General features: G+C 48.0%; 1 protein-coding gene across 15 annotated transcripts in view; it reads right to left on the bottom strand.

Moving 5' to 3' along the window:
* The window catches only part of PTPRF (protein tyrosine phosphatase receptor type F), a 394,257-nt gene that overhangs the window by 70,018 nt on the left and 299,791 nt on the right, over nucleotides 1-24,448 (bottom strand). For all 15 annotated transcript variants that reach the window (XM_052800806.1, XM_052800805.1, XM_052800810.1 and 12 more), the window contains 5 exons: nucleotides 23,439-23,549; nucleotides 6,499-6,768; nucleotides 3,076-3,657; nucleotides 2,373-2,506; nucleotides 1,209-1,353 (listed from right to left, as the gene is read on the bottom strand). In XM_052800806.1, the coding sequence (XP_052656766.1) occupies nucleotides 1,209-1,353; nucleotides 2,373-2,506; nucleotides 3,076-3,657; nucleotides 6,499-6,768; nucleotides 23,439-23,549 (1,242 nt within the window). The remainder of the gene's footprint in view (nucleotides 1-1,208; nucleotides 1,354-2,372; nucleotides 2,507-3,075; nucleotides 3,658-6,498; nucleotides 6,769-23,438; nucleotides 23,550-24,448) is intronic.

The raw sequence follows: 24,448 nt of genomic DNA, 5'->3' as shown, positions 1-24,448 counted from the left end.
TGTTCAAATATTTATAACTGCATGATCTGAACCTCTCTCCATTTTCATAACCTGTCTATCGTGCAGCACTAAGACACCATTAGTTCACTTAACGAGGTGGAGGAATCCCTGCGACTGATCTGTTAATGAAACTGAGTTTTCCTCAAAGAGAAGGTCGTTCCAATAGTGAACAGAGCTGCTCTTCCCTGCCTGAGCTTCCTTTCTAATGGCCATCTCAGGCTCTCGGCTGCTGTGCATGCTGGCACCCTCCCTGCAGGGAAGGCTGGCTGCCTTTGCCAACTGCTCACCCCACATAGCTAGTAAATCCCAGACAGACGGTGCTAACGGAAATGTCTTTTTTCCCCCTTTTAATGCTCTTTGCATAATAGCAAGCCCAGAAATCGTTAGTGAAAACGAGCTTATCGCAGGGCCCTTTGATAGCCCTAATCTGCTTATGCGCAGCACTTTGAGCTGCCAATCACAGCAATGCGAACCCCTGCTCTGTGATCACATGGGGCAGAGCGAGGATGAAAGTGATATTGCCTGGGTCACCTCATTATCTAGCCTCTCTATTAACTCGGCTGCAGCTTATTCTGATTTCCCCTAGTGCTGCAGTCCGAGAAGCAGCAGCCCCACTTGCTCACGCAACCCAGGCAAGCAGGCACTTCCCCAAACTGACTCCTCCAGCTGCCTGACAGCCACAGGCACATCTGGCCTCAAAGGATGCCTCGCCTTGCAACCAAGTGTATGGACCAGGGATGGACTCCTGTGGAAGCAAGGCAGCTGGAATGGGGAATGAAGGGGCGAAAGTCCAATGGTTTGGAGACAGTCACATTTAGAGCCAAACACCCATATGCTGCCTGTCCAGACAGCTTGTCTGCATGGGAGTAAATTCAGAGAGATGCACAAACCCACTCAAATAAATCTTTCCAAAGCAATTTCCCAGCCTGTTTCACTCCTCCATCAGTTTTTATGAATCTACCCTTAGGGAAAGACAGCATGATCAAAGGGACACGAAGAAAGAACTTACCACTTGGGTGCATCCCCTCTGCCAAAGAGCCCTGATCCAAAACCCCAGCTGACTTTCCCCATTACACCCTATAGCAAACTGCATGCCAGCACCCCTGCAGACCCACAAGCGCGGAGGCACCAAGCTACTCTGTGCCCAGGTGATGGAAACTGGACTGCTTTTGCTTTGTCTTCAGGAGTGCAGAGTGTCAGACACTTACTGGATTGGGCAGTTCTGGCTTCAATCATGGGGGTGTAGACTCCTACCCCCAGCTCTGAGCGGGCACCCAGACGGAACTTATACAGCGTGTCTGGTTTGAGACCTTCCACAGCGTACGAGGAGGTTGGGTCAAACTCCACCTTTTGCTGGCAAATAAAAGGAAACATTATTTGGTGTAGTTGGAGAATACAGAAAAGCTGGTGCTCAGCTCCCAATGCCAAGGGAACAGGCAGTCCCATCACCCATTCTGGCCCCACAGAAAGTCACAGTCATGCTGCCAAACCTGCTGCAGTCCTGCAGGCCTCCAAGGAGCTTCCTGGGTGAAATACAAGGACTCTGCAGGGAAGCAGACCTCTCCGACAGCCAGGCTACACTGCCTGGTGTCCAGACTGCACTCACTGCCTGACAGCTTTGTGGGAATGCTGGGTCTAGCTATACAGTTCAGACGAGGGGCACAGGACACATGAGTTTGCTTCCTCCCAAGAGACAATGTCTGCCTGTGAAACAGAGTAAAGCCCTTGTCCTGGAGCAGTTGGGATCTCTAATGCACCTAAACAGTGCTGGTGAAGGACTTGTTTTGCTGCCACTTCACCTGGAGGGCACTTATTTCTGGCAGCTCTCATGCCACTATAAATACAGGAGGAGGAGAGGACCATGGGACACTGTGATGCTGCCATGGCACAGTTCTCACTGTGCTGCCCTGAAGCCAGCACTACTTTTGATCTGTTTAGAGCTGGACTTCCTTTGAGGGACCTGGCAGTAAATGCGGAAGGGCTCTCTCTAGGCCACTCTCAATCTGGTCCTTAAGCGTAACCAGTCCTGGAGCTGCAGACACATACTGGAGGCCATTTCAGACCCACCTAAAAGTCCTACTGTTTAAAGGCACCAGCAGTAAGGATGCCTCAGGGATGGTGTCATGGTATTCTGGAGCCTGTCCAGTCCCAAACCAGTCACTAGCTACTTTGCGGGGCATCAACAATCACTGCTGAGGTCACACAGAAGCCAGACAGAGATTGCCATACTCCTATCACACATCCCTGAGACAGAAAAGACACAGAGAAGAAACAGTCCTGTTGGCACCCCAGCTCAAGCAGACACCCTTCCCAAGCTGCTGAATTGTGATGTCTGGCCCCAAGTGCTGCTGACGTAGAGGCAGGATCCTCACCTGAGTGCCATCCTCCCCTTCCCAGTACAGCAGCTCATATTTGGTAATGCGCTCCTGAGAGGCGGGCAGCCACGTCAACAGGATGCGGGTATCAGACTCTGCTTCTGCCTGGAAGTCAGCTGGCTGGGCGGGAACTGGGGACCAAACACATGGTTAGTGCCAGGAGGCAGATGCAGGGAAAGGAGTCGCATGGCTTTGCAGAGTCTGCGTTTCACCTTGCGAGGATCCTCTTTCATTCCTACCGGACCCTTCCTTCTTCCCTCTCCCCCATACTGTACTCTTGGAACAACCCAGGCAACAAGCAAGCACCTCTGGGACCCAGGCAGGTGACTCTGGGAATCGTGGTCACTTCCAGCCCCTGACTGCATCCCAGCTCCTTCCTTCCACATGTGTACTCAGACCCCAGAAGGGCCCAGTACAATTACACAGGTGCCAACATCCACATCCAGGGCCTTGTGTCACATTTTTAGCCACTGTATCCCAGACAAAACTGTGGGCTGTGTTACTTGTACAGGGATTGAGACCGACTCCCCAGGACAAGCTGACAGCTTAAATCTGATGGCTGTGGGGCAGGGATGCCACTCTGACATGCAACCATTTGAGCAAAAAGTGCGGTTGCAATGCCTGGCGCAGATCAGGCGCACAGCTGAGCTGCACATCACTGGGGTGGACACGGAGCCATGGCACCTCACTCCATACGTACCCCCTTGCTGCGTTTTGACCTGGATGATGTCCGAGGGGGGTCCGTCGCCCACCGAAGTAAAGGCCAGGACGCGGATGCTGTACGTAGTCCCTGTGATGAGGCTCCCCACGGTGGTAAGGTGGCTGTCATCAGTGTTGTGTTTCTGCCACATGCTCAAAGGCAGATGCGGGTCGGTGGTATAGTAAACGCGGTACCCTCGGATCTGTCCGTTTGGCTCTTCCGGCTGCTCCCACTGGACCAGCATGGTGCTGGCGCTCAGCATCCGTGCCTGGACTTTGAGGGGTGGACTTGAAGGAGCTTGCTCTCCCGTCCGGGCCTCAACCAGCTCACTGGGGGGACCCCTGCCAATGTTATTGACTGCGATGACCCGGAACTCATACTCCGAGAAGGGGCTGAGCCCACCTATGCTATAGCGTGTTGTCGCCACACCATCCACCTCTTGGAACTGACCCTCCAAGGATTTGGGCTTGTACTGGATGACGTAATATGAAATGGGGTCGGAGTTGCCCGAATCCCAGGTGAGGGTCACGCTGGTAGCTGTCGTTTCAGTCACTAATGGCTCTGTTGGAGGTTTTGGCAGTGCTGCAATTGGAAGGCAGAGAGGTGTGATTTAAATAATTCAGTCAGCTCAAACCCTGCAATGTGCATGGGGATAAAAATGGAGCTGCCACCTCCCATTAACATTCTTCTTTAAAAGGCAGAAATCATTTCATACTCTAGAACATGCATTTTTATATTACCATATATTGCTTGAAGTGGTTCTTAATGGAAGGATAAACAGAGCAATCATGTTATTAGATGTGCTTGACGCACTTACCAGCAGCAGGCTAAATAAAGGTAATTCAACGGGGATGCAGGAATGTTTCTGTCATGGGGGTTCAGGTGGCAGTGGGAAGGTGCTTGCTGGGCTGGGCTGGCCCCAGAAGCCAGGTGTACAGCTGATTTTCAAAGGGATACAGTAAAGCAATCAGAGCACCACAGGTAATCCGGAGCTATGCTCCTGCTTCCACAGAAACAGCATCTTAGGCCATAGGGAGTTCATGGACAGTGCTGTTAGATGGGTTGATGGGGGAATGCCTTGTGAGTATTATAGTACATGCAAGAGGGATACAGCCAGAGAAATTACCAACTTTCACATCGACTATTTCACTGGGTGGTGTGTCAAACTGCAACCAGACAATAAACTGTTACACGAGAACGCTGTGACACTGACATCTCTGAAGTGTTAAAGAGAACACAACTACTGCAAGCAAACATTTCCAGATTTGCAGTTTTACCAAAAGAACAAAGAAAGAGAATGAGTGCGTGTGAGAGATTTCCAGAGTACACAAATACTTTAAGACAATGACTGAATTAAAGTCTACAGTAACTTTAAACCTCCTATGAACCACTCTAGTTAAAGTCATTAGTGACCTGTAATGCAGCTGTGCTTGATGAGGGACTAGGAAAAGCGCTCAGCCCAAATTAAGATCCTCAAGTACGTCATTCTTTGGCAAAGCCATCAGGTTTCCAGTTTCCACATGGTTCAGCTAAGGAGGGCTGGCTCTTTAGCACAGAAGCATGCCTGCTCCGAGTGCCGGGGAAGATGCCTTTTCTAGTGCTACTGCAAGATGAATACTGAGAAAATTGGTGAGGGCTGAATTGGTATGGGAGGGAATGGCATGCAACCCACAACCAACCACAACACCACTACCCATGGAGGACTCATGGGGGGCAAACACATCCCGCCCAATATTACAGCCTGAAGGAACACACTTCCTAGAGCATCCAAGAAATTGGCAGCCTCCCTCAGGCTTTCAGTTCAAGGATAGATGACACTCATCCACCCTTTCCTTTGGAGAACTGCAAGCTTGATTCTTGCCAGTTTTGGGTGTGCAGCCTGCATGTGAGCAAGGGACAGGTCTGGTACCTTCGATGCACTTACTGCAATCAGCTCTGTCTCATCTTGCTTCTCCTGTCTGCCCTGCAAACGGCCTACTTTCCAGCAAGCACAGGAGAAGCAACACCAGGTGAAGGACTTATGGACAGAGGCAGTAAGATATCCAGAGTGAAGGTGCAGAAAAGACAGACAGAGAAACAAGGAGGAAGGCAAAGGGCTAAAGGAGCTGAGCAGACCACTCCCTGTCCCGGGGGCTTTTGCAGTCCTGGGGCAGCAGTGGGCATCACATCAGCCAAAGAGGGAGCGAGGCAGAGTCATCCCAGGTACAAAGAGGTAAATACTGGGAACCATCAGTGCAATGGTGCAGTTCCCACCTCCTCCCTCCATGTCCAAACCACCTCTCCATCATGCCCCTTTCTTCCCTACACTCTCGGTTATGTACTATAACCAAGGCAACACCTGTGCTCTGTAAGAAAATGGGGGCTGGAAAAGGTACTGACTAGCAGGTGCTGTGAGTAAAAGGAGCAGTGTGCAGCTAAGGTTAAAAGCATCCTCTGACTAGCATCAGGGAAAAGAGAATTTGCTGTTAATCTCCGGGTCAGAGAGGGCTAACACTCAATTCTGTGATTTGTTCAAGCAGGGACTCGGTGCTAAAGGTGGCCATAGTGCAGGAGGAGGCCTGCAAGAACAGACAGACTCAAAAGATGACATGTCTGTGGAAATCTGAGCTACAAATCAACCGCAAGGAGAGGAGGAAAGGGATAGCGTGGACCTGCTTGGCCCCAGATGGGAAAGGCAGGACACGTACTTCAGCCTCCTGTTACGGAGCTGTCTGGGTGGGCTGCCGTGTACCCAGTGGTCAGCAATCCGCAATAACATCCCTCTTTGGGGCAAAGCTACCTGTGAAATGGCAGCAGGAAGCATGCCTTAAGTTAAGGACAGCAACAAAGGCAAGAGAAAAGGAAAGAGAAAGAGGCAGAGCAGTAAGGGAAGAAAATTAACAGAGGAATATTCAACAATTTTAAAATAAACGCATATAGCTCCTCCCTGCAGGAGGGAGGATGCTCATTCTTGTGAGGCCCACAGACACTTCACATTGCTGGGATTAACCTTCTTGTCCTGCTCTTACTGCAAGAGGGTATCTCTGTGCAAACAGCTCTCTGACTGCAGACATCCACAGACCCCTGCCCCAGGACAGCTTGTGGCCTGCTGCTGTGCTGAGCTGATCCTGCTGATGCATGGAACAAGCCAGAAATTGCTGGGATGAGCACAGACTCACTGAAGCTCCCTCGTGGCATAACAGGGACCCAGCCTGACACAAGCCTGTCTCTCGTCATGCCACATGTAGGGAGAGAGGAAATGACCTCCCAAAGCAAATACTATGCTCTGAGCAGGAAAAAACAAAGTTGTGGGTTTGGGAACATCCCTTGCAAGGTAGAAAAGTCACAGGAGACTGCAGTCAGTTGGCTGCACTCAAACACACTTTGGCAAAGGGCTACACCATTTAAACCTAAGTAGGAGCACCACGAGGAATAATTCCTTACCTTTGACAGTGATCTGGGCTGTGGCTTCGATCATGCCAAGGGAGGAGATGGCCACGCAGGTGTAGTTGGCAGACTGCATGATGTTATTCAGCTCCAGCACGTTCCTACCGACTGGCATCTCATCCTCTTTGGTCAGTTCCTCCACACCAGCCATCCACTTCACATAGGGCATCGGAGCACCTACTGCCACACACGTGAGGTTCACGCTCCCCCCAGGCATCACCTCGTGGTTGCTTGGAGGGATAGAGAATCGAGGAGCAACACGCCGCACTGAAACAAGGAGGAGACAGCTAGTAGGGTCACAGAACCAGCAGAGAGCGCTCAGTTGCATTGTGGGGGTACATGAGGGGGGTTCAACGTTTTTTCCTGTCTATCCCTCGGGACAGATAAAATGAAGTGCAAAAGCTGTTCACTGCTTTGCCAAATTGCACACACTTTGCTCTCTTTCCTTAGCCACTGGCATCTTATTAGAACTCATTAAGGGATGGCTCAATCCATTCCCTCCAAACATAGCCTTTTGAAATCATATTACTAACATGAAACATTCCTCCATTTAAATTACATCCCTCTAATTAGAGAGAATGCACAAATGCCAGTCACATACTCTCTGTGCAGGGCCCACTGAAGCTCTGCAAAACAGAATTACCTGCTCAATTTATTAGCTCTAGAGTAAAGCAACCCATCCCCTAAACCTCACAGGGTTTGGGCAGGAGCAGCAGAAAGGTTTCTTTCTGAATTAGCACACATGTGCTGCTAAATAAAATATAATTCCTTTCAAAATGTAACTCAGGTTCTACCTTGGTTCAGAAAAAATAGTCACCAGAACTGCATGACATTGTCAGGGCCTGAACAGATCACCTTGCTGGGCAGGAGAGAACTAATCCTGACAGATGTGAGATCATATCCATTTTGACAGAAGAGAGCTGGGCTGGCAGAACCCTCCCCACCTTTGTGGCAGCACTTCGGGAGATGTATTCCTCCTTATTTCATTGCACAGCTTCTCTTCGTATCAATCCCTTACTGGGTATTTCATTCAAGACTTATTTGTAAGCAACTCTCAGCTACAATAAAGCTCTGAAGCTGCCTGCCATATGCATTCCCGTCAGGAAAATGACACTGAGAAATGAGGCCCCTTCTTCAGGGTTAGTGTTATGGGCCTATTTAAGCAAGGGTAGAGAAACAACTGTGCTCGGTAAATCTTTGTCTCCTCTGGGCAAGCTCATTTTAGTCTGTAGTTAAAAAGGGAAACTGCTCGAACGTGTCTTGCCCAGCAGCCCTGCTCTCCTCTAGCCTCCTCCACCAGAAAGGCAGCCCCAGAGCATCAGCTGGGTTCACGACTGACCGGCTCCCGAGGAGCCTTTCCTGGCCAATTACACTCCTCCATCAGTGCATCGGGCTGGCGGAGCAGCAAACAGCCACAGCACTCGGGACAGGTGGAAATCGGGCAGGAGCCTGAGCGGTGCCAGTTCACAATGCGCTGCAGGCATGACTGGCCCCACGGGCGCTGGAGGGCCGGGGGGACACGGCTCTGCTGGGCTGGCTCCCGCCACCACAGCATCTCCGCAGACGGTAAAGCTGCTGACAGCCTGGTGAGCTGCAGAGGTGTCAGCTCCGCTTGCCAAGCTGACTCTCCCCAAATGAAATTTCACTAGTGCTCTCTTTGATGATTCATCCCCAAACCAACAGGCTTGCAGAAATAGACTGAACGCGGAAGCCCCCACACTAGCATGTACAACAGAGCTAAGACTTCATGATAAATTAGACAATACTGTCAACATCGTGTGTGTACTACACATCGTCTCGGTGACAAAACAGGGCTCATTAGCTCCTTACCAGCCAGGGGAAGGGTAACTTGCTTTGCTTTTTTTTTTTGAATGTCTAAATCCAAAGTCTTGCTGGTTGTTTCTTTTAATCAATTATTAAATCTCAAATCAATAGCTACATGAGCGATCGCCAGTGAGGCGTTACCTGACTGACGGGGCAGCGCTCCCCAAACGAGACAGAACTGAAAGTGTACTCAAGTGCTACGCAGTCATGAGAATACGGAGTTAACCTGATGGACATGGCAATGGTTTAACATGATGGCGTGTATTTCCAACCAAAGCATCCCAGCACCATTCGTTAAGAGTCAGGTTTCATTTTCCAACGAACATGGCATCAAATTACTCCAGGCAGAAGCTCTTCAAATTCTGTCCCCATCCAAGGACCAAACCCACCCACCCACACTGTATTAAAATAAAAAAGAGCAAACTTCGAGGATAAAGCCATAGGTTTGCACAGAGCACTCGCGCACATGCACCAGGCAAACAGGCTGGCAGGCACCGGAGGCCACTACAGAGTCAGAAAGCAAGCAGTGTGAGGGCAGGAGAGGGAGAGGGAAGGTGCACAGGAACTCACATACAGGGACACGGGAAGACAAGAGGTCATGCAGGAAGGCCAGAGCCCAGCGTGCACAAACAGATTTTGAGCCCCAGCCCTGTGAGACCAGAGGCAGCGCAGCCCGCTGCAGACTCCCCTGCACCCCACGCTGTGCCCCCGAGTCAAGCACTGCTTTCAGGGTGCTCCTGGGGCCGCGCCAAGCCCCAGCAGTGCCACGTCCCCCTTGATGTGTCCTGCAGAGGCAGTGCCTGCGGGCGCTGCAGCCGTCTCTCCCTGGGGAAGTCAGCAGCCGACTGCACGCTGCTCCCCTGTGGACAGCACAGGGGAGATGCACTTCGAAGGGGCTAGGGGCTCACTCAGCCGGGTGAAGGGAAGGGCTGAGCCCCTTTGGAAGTGGCTCTCCCCTGTCCTACCCGCAGGGGAGCAGCAGAGGTGGTTAGTGTGTTTGTGTGCCTAGAAAAGGGATGAATGGCAAGGAAAACTCTCCTGCAGATCAAACCATACAAGAGGGCGGGCAGGCTGCAGCATCGTCGACCTCGACACAGGCCATGCCTCCTGCACGCTGCAGCCTGCGGCATGCCAGGAAGCTGTGTGGGGCCTCAGCTCTCAAGCCTGGCAACAGATGAGCAGTTCAACAGGCCTCTGCGGTATATTTTTGCGACCCTGAACGGCTAAACTGGCCGCCCCTCGTTAGCACACCAGCAGAGCTGCTAAGATGGGCTCGTTGCTCCGTACCAGAGAGCAGCGGTGCCCAAGGCACCGCAGCTGCTAAAAATGGATGCCATGGGTAGGGGTCAGCTCTCAACGTGGGAGGCGGGAGGGGGTCAGGGCGAAGCCTTTGGTGAGAGATCTGGCCCAGACAATACTCTGGCAGGAGCATGTACAATGGAAGGGACGGGCTCCATCAGCCTTTCATCCTCTTGGGGGATAATTGGCAGCTTCTTGTCCCAGTCAGCACGGAGGGAGAAGGGGAGATGCTGTCAGTTAGCATTAGCGAGAGCTGGCAGAGATCTCACAGCAGCTTGCAGAGCACCATCAACACATTCCTCAGGCTCAAGCCAGCGATTTAAGTCGCTTGCTTTTCTAGCATAAGAGTCTGATAATAATTTAAATCAGTACAACTCCTCAAAAAGCAGCATTCTTAGAATTTCTGTCCAATTTACAAGTCAAATCACATGGCCTAGCACAGCTCATGATGCTACCTTAAGTGCTCCAGAAAATTTTGTTGTTCTTCATTTATTGCAGCAATGAAATTTCCCTTTTTATTACAATTTTCTTGACAAGAATTTGCAATTTTTTTTTTTTAATCTTCTTTTTGGATAAAGATCAGAGAAGGTGGTTTGGAGGTTTTGCAAGAACAGCACAGGGAAAATTGCTGTGAATATTAAAATGATTTCAATGGACAATAGTGTAATTCAGAGATTTAGTTAAACCAGCAGACTGTCAAAAATGAGATTCATTGTCATTCATCCCAAGAATAGGCATTGTAAGGGCTCTGTGCTGCTCCACTACTCAGCATGCCTCCCCGTAGAGCGCATTCCCTGCGAAGTCAAGTGAAACCCTGGAGTGGTGAGCAGTGCAGCGCAACCTGAGCCAGTGCCCTAGATCCCACAGGACAGGGAGAAAGGACAGCGTGGAGACTAGTTCCCCACTCACTGCGGGGACCGTGGGGAGGAAGGAGGGGAGCAGGCAACACAACAGCCACAAAGGTTGAGATTGAGAATGTTAATAATTCAGCATGCATTAACATGCACATTCTTTGGCTTGAGAGCAAAGAGCATGAATCGATTGCCCAGCTCCTTTCGCCACAGGAGTGGCTGTTTCCTAACATCTCAGGTTCCCTCTGAGGGTGACGTTACCCCCTTGGAGAACCAGGGACCCTCCCTCCCTGCTGCCGTCTGCAAGAGTTGTAGGCTCTGAGCTCTGGGCATGAGTGCTCAGGGCTCACAGGCTGGTGCTTTCAGCCCCTCTCGCGTGATGAGACACTGCTGGCATACAGCGAGGCTCTGCTGGAAACACACAACAGTGCCAGGAAGACTGCCCATGACTCCAAAACCGTGCGGTGCTGCTAGGGAAGGGGAACCCAAATTGCTTTTCCCTGCTGGCTGTCTTGGCCACAGTACAGCTGAGCAAACTACAATGCTAACACCTCTCCCTCTAGCTTGCAGAGATGCAGGGACCTCTACTTGCCTGCTCTTGCTTCTGGGTTTCCTTCCCACCATGCCTACCTGGCGTCCGCCTAACTGGGCTTCATCTTCCCCCTTCCTGGCACCCCTGTTGCAGGCTCGCTGGGTGTTGCCCCATGGCAGCGGAGAGCTGTGCCCATGCTCTGCACACTTCTCTGCTCCTCTCTGAGGCAATCCCAGCTGCTCTGGTCCTGCACTACCGCCCTGACGTCCTCTCCCCTTTGCTCTTCCTCTGCACGGAAGAACAGCAGTCTGAAGTCCCGTTCGCTCTGAGGGAGGACCAGCACAGCAAACGCAGGTTCGGAGGGCTGTGCTCTATCTAACCTCCCAACTGGGATGAGTAGTAGAGAGCGATGCAGGGGCACATCTTTGAGAAGTTGAGGCTGCTCAATTTCATTACTCCAGCCAGGCAAGCTGGAGGATCCTTTGTGCACGGGGTGTGCTCTTGCCCTCGCCACACTGCTACCCTGCCCAAAACTCCTGCCTTCCTCAGGAACCACCTCCTCAGAGTGGGGAAGGAGTGAATTTAGGAGATAGCCTCAAACATGATCATCGGTCTGCATGGTTTACTCATCTGTAGACACCTTTCATCTCTCCCTAGTGCTATCATTTTAAGGAAGGACTTCAAATGGAAAGGCAGTTGCTGGAGTCTCACAATCTATTGACAGAATCAACAGCAGGAGAGGAAAAATTGGAACCAGAAAAAATGCATTTACAGTCTAATCTTGTGCTCAAACAATGCTGTACTATTTATGCTCCCAATGCATCCTTGAGTGCTGACATTTTATAGACAATTTCCAAAACAGGGCCTTGCCATTTTTGGATTATATTTCAGCTATAACTTTTAGGTCTAATTATTTGCGCTGACAACCACATATAAAAGAGGATATATCATTACAGTGGTGCAGCACTGGAGACACATCAGCATTCAGCATACTGACATACTAATAGCAAAGTAAGGGAGAGCAAGATTGTGGAGCTATGCAATTTGCATTCACTCTCTGAAATTTCTCTGATGAAAATAACACAACATTAAGGAGGGGAATAAGAGAAAAGATCCACTGTATCAAGATAAAATAACTCGTTAATAAATAACCTTGTAGCAGTCACAGAGCAATAATTAAATGCATGGGTGAGCAGTACACACTTTTAAGTAAAGCTGGAAAAATGTAAGATGTAATTATCAGTGCCAAACAAATTATAAGCACGGCAAATCCCAATGGAATATTTAGAAACTAATTTCTGGCTTCACATTAAATATTTGTGTACGTGGGTATTTTTGGTGGGGTGGGAAGGAGGGGTCGACACAAAGAATGAGAAATTATCCGCTCCTGCTGGCTTATATCCATTCTCGGCTACCTCCTCTCAGCTAAACCATGCGGCTAAAACGTTTAAGTGCCCTGTCAAAGGTTTATTCTCCAGAGGTGCCTGAGCCATCACAGCGGTGCTCCAAATTCACTGAAATCTAGGAGGCTTTGGGCCTTGGCTTTAATTTCTTCTCTTTTCTTCCTTCTTCTCATTTTTCATCATTGTCCTGGGCTCAGGTAATTTTATCCTCTACGAAATCTATTTTTAGAGGGTAAACAACAAGGGCCCCGTGCCTCAGTACAATCTAAATGAGAGCACGTTCCAGGGAGAGAAATGGCAGCGAAGTCAGTGTACTGGAACAACTGCTATGACAACTTGTTAAAACTTGTTCCAGTGATGATTGTAAGATCAACTCATGCAGCTGCCTGATGGCATGTGTGAGAGGAGCCAGGGTCTCTTCTCCGTGCCACCTGGGAGCAGCGCCGGGCTGGAGAGCTGCTGCGAGCATCCCTCTCCTCCAGTGCGTGTGGAGGGATGGACCCGCACGGTACCTGCTCAGTGAAGGAGTCATCTCTGGAAACTAGCTCAGGACTTCGGCCAAAACCACCAGCTTTCCTCAGCATGAAATTATGAGTGCCTCAAGCTAGATTTAATTTAAAAGCTGGAATCACCTTTCACTATTGTCCTTTATTCACCTTTGGCTCTCTGAGGGCAGCAGGACAGAGCAGTGCAAAGTACAAATCAGGTTTTGCCGAGTGGCTACAAGCTCCTGTGCACATCACCATGGGACTCCCTAAGCCATCCTAGGTAAGGCTGGGGCCACTGCCAGAGCTCTCTCCTGCCAGCAAGAGAAAGACCCAGAACCAGGGAAGAAAGGAGAAGCAGACCTGCTCATGCAAAGGGCCCTTGTCCAAGCACGGAGAACTGGCCACCCCCAGAGTGGGGACTGCCGAGGAGCAGGGAAGCTGCCTCAGCGCAAGGGCCTTGCATCTCTCAGCCAGCTGCCCCTGCTGCCCTGTGGCAAGGGAGGGCAGCATGCTGAGTTCTTCTCCAGCTGAGATCAAAAGTAAGCTTTTCTCCTCTAGAGAAAGTTAAAACTTTTAAAGCTACAGGAGAAACTGAGGAACCCGCTCTCCCTAAAAACTCAAGAGGAGACTGGAGATTATTCTGATCTCTGCTTCCAAAGACCGCTCTTGATCGCTGGCCAGAAAGCAGCAGCAGTTTAGAGGTATTACAGTGGCACCTAGCACAGGTAATGGGTTAGAGAAGGACCCCACATACAATAGCATGCACTTCTTCTCACCCTACCTTTGAACAAAACCACCCTGGCTGGTATTTGCATGCAAAATATATTCTGTGCATTTTAAATGTCAGGCAACAAAGGCATGCAAGCAAAGTATCAATGCCAACACCAGAGTCACAGCAAACAGTAAGCAGATTTCATCAGGCACACTGTGGCCGTGCCTGGAAGGGAGCCAGAGTCTGTAGGGCCCCCTCCCCTTTTGGGGATGGCTCTCCTCTCCCTACTGGAAAAGTCCCATCTGACGTGGTGTACTGTAGATGGATAAGAAGTGAAAAGGACCAACCTTCTCGCTGATCTGAGAGATGAAATTTTGTTTTGTTTGATGGCAGAGTGCGATGAAGATGAGGAGGGAATAAAAAAAGACAAGGAAAAACACAGAGAGTAAAAACAGGCCAAGCTTCATCTGTCCGCACACCACTGAAACGACAAGACAAGACTACAGAGGTCAGCCATGACTTCCCACCGTGCACACACACCACTCCATGCCGTGGACAAGAGTGCGTCGCACTCGCACCGCTCTGGCCTGGAGCAGGGCTGGCCCCTCCGCCTCCCTGACCCGCTCACCACTCGTTGAGGCAGGCCGGAGGGGACTGCACGTTCCACACATACTCACATGGAGGGTGCTTCGGGGGCGGCCCCGCACTGGGCCAGATGCTGGACGCACAGACATGTTTACATGTGCAAAACACTCACGCACACGCACAGAGCAAGGGACTCCAGCCATCACACAGACTGACGTGCTCCCACACACCCACTCCAGCTATAAAGATGATGACAAAGGCACTTTAAACCCATTGACCACACACTGGGAAGAGCATATACGTAGATCCCAATTTTATCACGTATGAAAGAAATGTTCCAAGTGGTGAATGAAAAATCTTCTACCATGAAGAGCTGTTCTCCCTCTCCAAACAAAGAGCTAAATGCAGCAGAGAGGTATTAGGCAAGTGACAGACAGGCGCAGTCTCAGCTGGGCTCAGTTTCGGGAGAGCCTTATTGGTACACTGTGCTGCGAGTGAGAGACAGACAAGAAATCAGAAGGACAAAAACACCCAGAGAATTGAGCAGGTCCCAGTTTTTTTCCTGCGGGAGAGACAGTAGAAGGTTAGTTGCATTTTCCTTATAGACAAAGGAGATCTTATTTCTCTAGCAGGAGTGACCTCACTCCAGCTACAGATCTGTGGTGTATCAGCTGTAATCGAACCCTCGCTGAGAGAATACAGAAGTGGATTTGATAGTTAAAGACTGCTTATGAGTCACATTTTTGATGGGGGAAGGAGAAGGTGGATGGAGGAATTTGCTTTCCAGCAGAAACACTGCAAATTAGAGAACAGTATGTGGCATTATACAGTACAACAGTACAGTCAGCCATTTCCAGTGATTAGAGGACAGGATTTTAACCAACACTGACATGGTACAGACCAGGCAACAAACTGCCAATAACAGCTACAACAGTGGCCTACGAAGTGTAATGGAGCTTGCAGGAGAACAGCAAAACAGTTGTTTACATTTCTTCAACTGAACTGATACCAGGGGACCGAACCAGCCAACTCGGAGCTTAACTGGCCCATAAACAAGGGCCACATCCAGCGAGGATCCCACCTGGACATCCTCAAAACAAACAGTCCTAGCTTAAGGTCCAGGTTTCCTCTAGCCTGCTTCAGACAGGGGATTTACCTCTTGGTCCACAAAACTTTAACATAAGGCTCATTCAATCCTGTGAGACCCTGTGATGGGAAGGAACCTCTTTATTGCTGCTCCCAAGTCACCACTTTACTTCCTAACCTAATGGAGCGTATCACATCCACATGGCCTCAGCAGACAGCAAAGGGCTTCTGCCTTCTGCTCAGCTCTTCCCAACAGGGAGGATTTGTTTCCTGCCCTTGCCCAGGAAGGACAGTGCGTCTGGCAAACCAGGTGTACCACGAACAGCTGCATTTCTGGAAAGCAGCACTAACATTGCAATAGGGCAACACAAACTCCAAGTGCTGCAAGCGTGGACCAACCCGCTGCACCCATTCGGACTGTGCGACTGAACGGCAAGAGGCTGGTGAAGGGTGATGCTGAGGGATGATGGGGGATGATGCTGAAACAGCTACGGGAACACTCATCCCTGCTGCAGAAGCACAGCAGCTGCAGAGCCTCCCCCTGCCCTTGGGAAGGGCTGACGGACCCCAGCCATACCAAGGGGTCTCGCTGTGGTGCCACTTGGCCTGTCTGGGGGCAAGGTGAGGGGTGCTGCTGCAGCTGGGGGACGGCCAGGAGCTTTGTTTTGGGGAGCCTGGCAGGGATTGCACTGCATCAGTGTGCATGGACAGGAGTACGCTCCGGCAGCGGCTTTCCCTACGTGTTGACACTTCAGATTACAGTTGGAAAGGTGAGGAAACACATGTGAAACACGGTAATTCAAACAGATTACTTTCTGGTCTGTCGAACAGGAACAAGTTTGGGGCCTGCTATTTGTCACTAATTGCTGGATCATCTCTTAATCTCTTATTATATTAGTGGTTTATGGGGAATAAAACCCAGTAGCAGGCTATTTTGGAACAGCTGTAAGGCAAGACCAAACACCTGGGCAGAAAGTTCTCTCTCCTTTCCCCTTAGTTAATGCTTAAACAGTTGCTGCTTTACCCGAGATAAACCTGATAAACGTAAACTGAAAGTTTCGTCTCCTTACAGATCCCATTCACATGCTGCCTTATCTCTGGTTCTCTGTCCATGTCACTCCTAAGCTAAGAAGCATGTTTTATCAACAGTTTTTCTGCTTTTTTACAAAACAAATGACTCTGAGCAGTGACAGTAAATGACATCTGCCCCCCCATGTAGGGACAGAAGATTTAAAGCTAGGGTTACCCAGAGTATCTATCCCTTATGTAGAATACCATGGCTCAATAGGCATGCTACAGTGTTCCCACGAACCTGAGCTGCCTGGCAGCTAACTTGAGCATGCCAGTCTACGTGCACATCAAGTCACAGCAGAAATGCCACCAGAGAATAGCAAACTCCAGAAGGTAAAAATGGGGCTCCTTTTGAGATCCAACTTGAAACACCAAAGAAGCAAGAGTGAGGCTGTATCAGAGACGCGTCTGCCAGTCCTGACTGTCAGATGGGTCCAGTGCTCTGTAAGCAGAAATTCCCATGCCAACTGAATTTGGCTTTTACCCTGCCACAGACATGCTTGTCTGCTGCTTGCAGCAGCAGCAATACTCTAACCACAGCAGCTTGTTGCAGAAAGAATGAATTTGGGCTTATGGGTCTGCTTTTGTGTATTCTTGGGCATTAGCTCCCTGAAAGAAGGCAGGGGGCTGTGGCCAGGATATGAATGCACAGGTCTAAGAGTTTAGATCACTAGCTCAAACAAAGGAACACATTTCTAAAGCTTTTCAGAGTGGGAAGCTAATACTTTCCTGAAAGCAACAAAAAAGTTCATTATCCCAATTGGCTCTGCAATTCTGCTGGGAACTGCTAGCATCTGTCCTGTGCTGAAAACCCTCTGGTGCTATGCAAGGCATTAATATAAAGGCAAACCCAGACACTTTGGAATCGAAAAGACAGAGAGGTTAACAAAAACCCAGAGGGGGATGAACCTGTTCCTGCTTATCTCCAAACGCACGTCTTGTGTCTCAAGGACTCCACATAAATCAAATTTTATCCTTTACAGCTTTTAGAGGTATAGAGGAAAAAAAGGACAGATTGTCTTTTTTACGCCAGATTACATGAGAATAAGACAACCTCCCATTATATGCAATGAACAATGTTCTCATGCCACAGTGATGAGTATATTCCATCCTAGAGAGACAGACAGGATGCTCAGGGCACCCAACCATCCTTTCCCATTCATAGTGCACACACATGCATGCATGAATTCAATTAAGAGCAGAAAATCTCAGAGCACCAGAGATGGATTTCCTAACCCTTTGTGTAAGTGGATGTGGAAGGGGAGGGAATGGACATTTAGTCGGCACAGGTACGCAGGCCTACTTGTTCCACAGATGTCTATGCAGGTCATGTGGGAAGGAGGGGGAAATAGGTTTCCGAGTTCCATTTCTGTGTTGCATTATCATGCACTGAGCCACCAGCCACTCTCCTTCTATTTTCCATACAGGTAATTTTACAAATAATCAGACTTGAGCCTTGCGTTGCAGTTTTAACCGTCAAAGGACTTTGCAAGGAATAAAACTGTTAAGCTTATTTAGTTGAGTTCTATAAAGCACATGGAAATCTTTAGACGAAATGTGCTAGCAGAAGGACAAAGAACTATTATTTATTAAACCGTGACCATTATAATCATTACAGCATAGCAAAATGCTCATAGAAACACTGATGGTGAACACACTTCACCCCAGGAGAAAATATGACAAAAATATTCCTAGTAATATATGGGGAAGAGAAAACTTGGCAGAAGCCTCTATGTGCCTCTCCGGCTCTGAAGCCAGCCAGCTCCAGTACAAGGATACACACAGTCACAGCTGAGCAGCAAACGTCTGCTGGTCCCGAGTGCTGTGCAGCTCTGGCCATGCCGCTGGCTGTGCTCACCCTGAGCCTGCTTACAACTAGCCAAGATGCATCTGTCCAAACTACAGCTGCTCTAACTTTGGCTATAGCAGTAGCTTCAGCATGGAGCAGCACCCAGGGGCAGAGGAGATGAAGTTAAAAATACTGAAATCCCATAAAGAGGAGTGCACTTTCTTCCTGAAAGGGTCACTGCTCTTTGTTGCATTGCTGCACTGCAGCATTATCTTGAGGTCAAGACTTCACAGAGTGTACACAGGGAGATCGTGGCCCTTCAGACCCGTAGCCCTCCTCAGCCATGTACCAACTGCTGAGGGGTAGTTACTCTGTGGCCTCTATCGCAGCCTGTTTTTGCTGCTTCTGATGGTCCAGGGCAGACATCTGTCCAAAGCAGCAGTCTGGGTCATCTGGTCCGATTCAACTGCCCATTCGTGTTTCCTGTCATCCAGGCATCTCCCTCACAAGTCTCTGCTTGCCTGTGATCACTGCCAGGCCCTCAAGCACCGGCAGTGCCCCTCTCTGGTCAAGTAATGTCACCACCATCAACGCTGACGAGAGGCAGGTTTAACAGAGCACATTGCCAGAAGTGTGCATGTAGCTGGGTTGTAAACAAACGTATTCCCCATTATTTAGCTGTTTTTCAGACATCCCCAGTTTTGGTCGCTGACTGTTTGACCACTGTCCTCAGTTTTAACTCTTCTCCTGGCAATAGCCTCAAGCTTTGACTGCTGTTGCTATTTTAGCTGTTTTAATATTACATAAGCACAGAATGTCCTTTTCAAATGCTTCAAGTCTTGTTGCTCCAGGCCCATGTCAGTCATGCAGAATTATTATTATTTACACAAGGTCCCCACTGCAGTAAGCATCATATAGCCGCAAGTAGCCATTTCAGTGAGCTCCCTCCGCGTCTGAGCCTAACCTGCCGCCAAGTCCCCAAGTGTAAAACCCTGTGGAGGCCAGAGAATTGCTGCCAGGGACAGAGCCACAATCCTGATTTCATTTTGGGTGATGGCTCCTTAGTGAAACTTGGCAAATAAAACTTCAGACTCCAAGCAAGTTTCCCTGCTGCCAAATGAAATACTAGCCTGGCCTTTCAAAAAGCAGATCAAGAAAGCAGGGATTTTTGCAGTAATACCATTTCTATTTACTGCAGTCTGATTTACTAGTTTGTGATTTGGGGACAGAGGAGACGATTCACTTTTAAATGGTCTCTTTTTAAAAGCAGCTATGTAACTGCTTCTCTACAGTACGTGTAGCATTTTGGGCCAGGGAACTCACTGCATTCGCCCCACTGGACCATACCCTGAAGGCCTGAAAAGCAGCACTGAAGAAGTGAAAACTGGGCAGCAGATTTCTCATTTGATGGGGAAGTATGCAGCCAATGCTCCAATAAGTACTATTCTAATAGCATCTGCATTGCTCACTGCTGTAAGCAGCACTGGGGAACATACCTAGTGAACTCCGCAGTGTATTAATAAGGATATTCTTATACACAGTCCTCCTGCTCATCTGCTTCACTGAAGTAGGAATAAAATAATGCCACGTGTAGAGAAACAGAAGGGCAGAAAAAACCTTTCATACAGGGAAAAAGTACCAGTGCCTCTATTGAGGGGAGCACCACACAGGCCACCACCTTCACAGGCATTTCATAGGACAAGTCTTTTGGCTGAAAATCCTCCTCTTTGTGCAGATGTCCCTGAAGCTGTAGGCAAATGAAGAGTGAAATGTGTTCATAAAAAACCAACAGCATAGGTGAATCAGTGCAATTACCTATACTCCCAGTGAGCATGACAAAATGACACTGCCTTTTTATTTCCCCCCCACACTAGGTCCAATCTGCCTTCTACTCTTAAATCAATTTCTCATATGTCTTGGATCAACTTCTTGCATTTTTGCTGCTAAATTAAGACAGTAAGCTCTCTGGATTAGAGGAATCACATCTTCCATACGTTTCTATTCCCTTCCCTTCTCCCTGCAGCACCATCAAGTCCCAAATCTAATCATTGCTACGATGTACTGTGGTACATGTAACCATGGACCACAAATGGATGAGTGTTCCTTCATGGTCGTAATGACAACATCCAGACCAGCACCAGCAAGCATGCTTGTGCTGAAGGGGCAGGATAGGAATATGCCACCTGTGTCCCCTTCGAAGTCCCTGCTATGCCCCAGATAGCCACCTTGCCCTGACATGCTCTCCGCTCTTGCTTTCACTCTGTTCTTGCTTCTCTGATGGTCTGGATGTTTTCTGCAACCCTCCATGCATTGGAGGGCTGAAGACTAGCAGTGGGAGGCAGTCAGCTCCCAGCCCCGGTCCCCAGCCCCATCCCAGCTCTGCAGCAGCAGACAGACCAATCTGTCAGTCCAGAAGCAGAAGGCTTATGAGAGTTGCTTTCCAGCACACTTAGTAAGGTGAAAACAACAGCTTCAAGGAAAATGCATCCATTTTCCTTTACAAATCCCTGGTGTGGAAATGTTGTAACTTTTAATGAAGTCCATCTGTGCAGAAGTGCTGGCTCTAAAGGATTCACAGAGACAAGACACTGGCGTAGCCTGCTCCTTCCGCCTCCTGTTCTTTCATTGATATAGGAAGCCCTGAGCAGTGCCTGGATACTCCCTCTCAGCACCCAGTATCTTCCTTTGTTAGCACGAAAAGTATGATAAAGATGCTAATGAGCCTGTGCTTTCTAACACAGCACACTCACAAAGGACTACCTGGGAGGCCAGGAAAGGGGAGGACATGATCAAAAACATAAACCCCAAGAGTCAAGACACTAACATTTGAACTATTAAAAAAAAAATAGGCTGTAAATGAGAGCAGGCACAAGCAGTCCTGAGAACTACACAGGGTGGAAATTAGTACTGCTGCTCAGTACTCAGACATGCTTTCCGAGAAAGTGGCCAGCTTCTTAGGTATTCACTGCAATGAGGTCAATCATTATGAAACCACCATGCAGTGGTAGTGCAGCTGACACACTTAATTTCCACTACAATTTCCACTGTAATTTCCACTGTAATTTCCACTGTAATTTCCACTGTAATTTCCACTGTAATTTAGCATTAATTAATGTCTTCTCTAGTAAAGACGCAGGCACTTTCTAAAGACCCTACTGGAAGTCACTGATCCGTCTAATGACAACACTGTAGGACTGTCACAAGAAGAAAAAATAGGGAGTCTTTTATTCTGCATCCCAGACCTGAGAAAGCAAGATATTTTCTTTTTTTCCTTGCTTGTTAAAGAATTAAAGTATTGTTCTTGGTTTGACTAACTTTTTGAAGTCATTAACTAATATGGTAACAATATGATATTTTTTGGTAGAACTTTTGCTATGAGAAACTGTAAGCACAAATACCATCTAGGACCTAGTATGCACAGTGAATTTCATCTGATAGTAATTTATGGGGTATCCTGTCTTAAATATACAGCAGGGCTTTATCAGGATCACACAGGTTGGAGACTGACATTGTAAAGATTATGTGCAATAAAAAGGCTTGTTCCAAAAATTTATGTGTAAGAAAATGACAGTTAACAGCAAAGCATATGTCTAAAAACATGCTCTCTTCGGTGAAAGTCAGGATCCTCTCACATGTGCAGACCATCCACGGCCCATGCCTAGCCCAAACAGGACAGACGAATCTTGCTGAGCAGCAAGCCAAGTGTAAAATTCAGTACACTCCTCAGTCCTACAGGATTCACTTGCTAAATAAAGAGCGTTCATTAGTAAGAAATTGGAAAGTTGTTAAGGGGAGGTTTTTCTACCTCTTGAACCTCCTGTACCTTTTTTCAGCCACACCTCTACAGAAAACAGAACATTGAGAGTCTGAGCATGTCACAGGAAGCAAAAACATCCCAAATACTGCAGCAAAATGGCTGGGTATCCACACAAACCTATGCAACAACAGCCAATCTGGTAGCTAGGATCCTTTCCTTCAGAGTGCAAAGTGACAATGTGGGATGACTTTCAGTACAGCTTGCCTGAAAAATGAACTAGCACGAATACAGGGAGTTTAAAATCATCCATAATTACATTGTGAGAGTGAAATGAGTGATTCCACTGCATAGATATAGCTTCATCTTCTGAATATGCTTAATTAGGTACTTCAGTCTTCCAAAGACTCTTATAATCCAAATTACGCTGCAAAATAAAAAAGCAGTCCCCCAGAATAAGCAAAGAAAACAATGCCAGAAGCCACCCCTAGAAGCAAACACACAGAATGTGAAGACTTAATCATTCTCATGTCCTCTTTCCATACTAACCGATGCATATACAGCTTTAAGGTTGTATTTTCTTTCTTCAAAACAGAGGAAGGAAGAAATGAAGATGAGATTTTATTATTAGACAGTTGATGTACTATGTGGAAATAAAATCCGTTTCTAACTTCCTAACAAACAATGGATTGCACCGGCACAGGAATCTTCTTTCTCTTCCCAGGAAAATCCATACTACATTTCCCAGGGGTTCCTGACCAGTGGTTCTGGTTACACAGAGTTTCATATAAAGCAGCACATTTTTTTCTTGCCGAAATTGACAGAAAGTAAAGGGAATTTAGCCCTTGCTTCTCTCCAAGCTAACTCAAACACCTTTAATGTAGAGAAAGAAAACTGGCAGGAGACTGTTGTAATGTAAAACCTAGTTATTCTGGTATGTTGAAAACAGTTTTAAATTGGCAACGTAGCATAACCATTAGAAAAATCACTTTACATGAATTGTGGCTAATTTCCAGCAGGTTCCCAGTGTAAGCTATTAATACCCAGAGGCTCAATCATCAATGCATGTAAAATGGATTAGGACAACTCCAAAAAAGCTCTTCAGTTTTTAAAGATACACATTCCAAAGCAGAGGCCTAAATATCGGTTCACCTATAGCTGAGCACCTCTGGCTTATCAGAGCACGACCAGTTTTACGCTACTCCACTAAAGGTTACTTTATACTGAGAGGATTAAGCTCCCCTTGATCCCAACTATGACACAAAGTTAGGGAGTTCAAGGGAGAAAGGAATTCCAATTCTGCCCATATTTCAGCATTTTACATAACAGAATATAAACAGCAAAAACAAATTTCCAGAAATGTGAATCAAACCCAACATGGATCAAAGATATCCTTGAACTTAACTTGCTGTTTTTTGAGCAAAAGGCCACATCACACAATCCACAAAGTGTGATCAGGGCTCTCAGACAGGGAACATACTCCGTCACTGAAAGCCTTTTGGGCAGGAGAGGAGTGACCTCCTTGCGTGGAAGCTGCTCTTACCTCGAACGTAAAGGTTAGCTGGGGCAGAGTAGCGGGTTCCTGCGCTGTTGGTTGCAACACATTCGTATTTGCCTTGGTCTGACTCCTCACTGTTCTCTATTTGCAGAGCTCCTGTACACAAACAAAACGACACAGACAATTCAGGTTATGGCAAATCTGGTAAGGAACAGCCAGCCTCAGAAAAGGAAGGCCATGCCCCACGCTTTTAAAGTATCTTCCTGGATAAATATATCATGATGTTCTCTACCCACAGGGTACCAGCATGCAGCCAAAAGGTACCCAGTCTGCTGTTAGAAGCTTGTGAAATTGATTATTGTTATTTTTTTAATGTACAGGGAACCAGTTACTGATGTATTTCCAACCACCCCAACCACTTATATTCATTGCTTCAATAAAGGAAAAAAAACATACACATACACACATATTAATTACAGCTTTGTATGGGACTCCTGTCTAACAAGCCTTTAATCAAAACAGCCAAACACAAAGCACACTAACTGTAGCTGTTTGTTTCTTATCTGATGCACGCAAAACCTAGCAAACACTCAACAAATAGCGACCTTCCTGCAGAAACTGGCAGAGTCCCATCTCTCCCACCTCACCACCCCTCCTTCCAACAGAAACACTTGAGAAAACACTTTGACTTTTGTCAGCTTTCTCCGCGTCAGTGACCTTCTTCTTCTTTCAGATTTCATTATATGTGATATAAAAAGATTAGAAACTTGGTCTGAGACATCAAAGACGTACACCAATGCAATACACCCATTTTGCTGCACGGCGCTCGCGTGTAAGCCACTCTCCCTTTATCCCAGCAGTGCCTGCTTCTCCAGCTTTGGGTCAGGAACAGTTGCTTAGCGCAGACTGCAGGTTCCTCAGGACACGATGTGATCCCATCCCCAAAGTGCCAGATGCATGAGGGGCACATCTAAATAATTGCAATAATTGTCAGAGCACACAGAGTAGCAATTTACATGGGGAACCTGTAGAGTACCCATGATGTGGAAGTGAGT

This window comes from Harpia harpyja, chromosome 11 (assembly GCF_026419915.1).
Source record: "Harpia harpyja isolate bHarHar1 chromosome 11, bHarHar1 primary haplotype, whole genome shotgun sequence".
NCBI lineage: Eukaryota > Metazoa > Chordata > Aves > Accipitriformes > Accipitridae > Harpia > Harpia harpyja.
The sequence above is the reverse complement of the archived record's forward strand: the minus strand, read 5'-3'. Positions and strand labels throughout refer to the sequence as shown.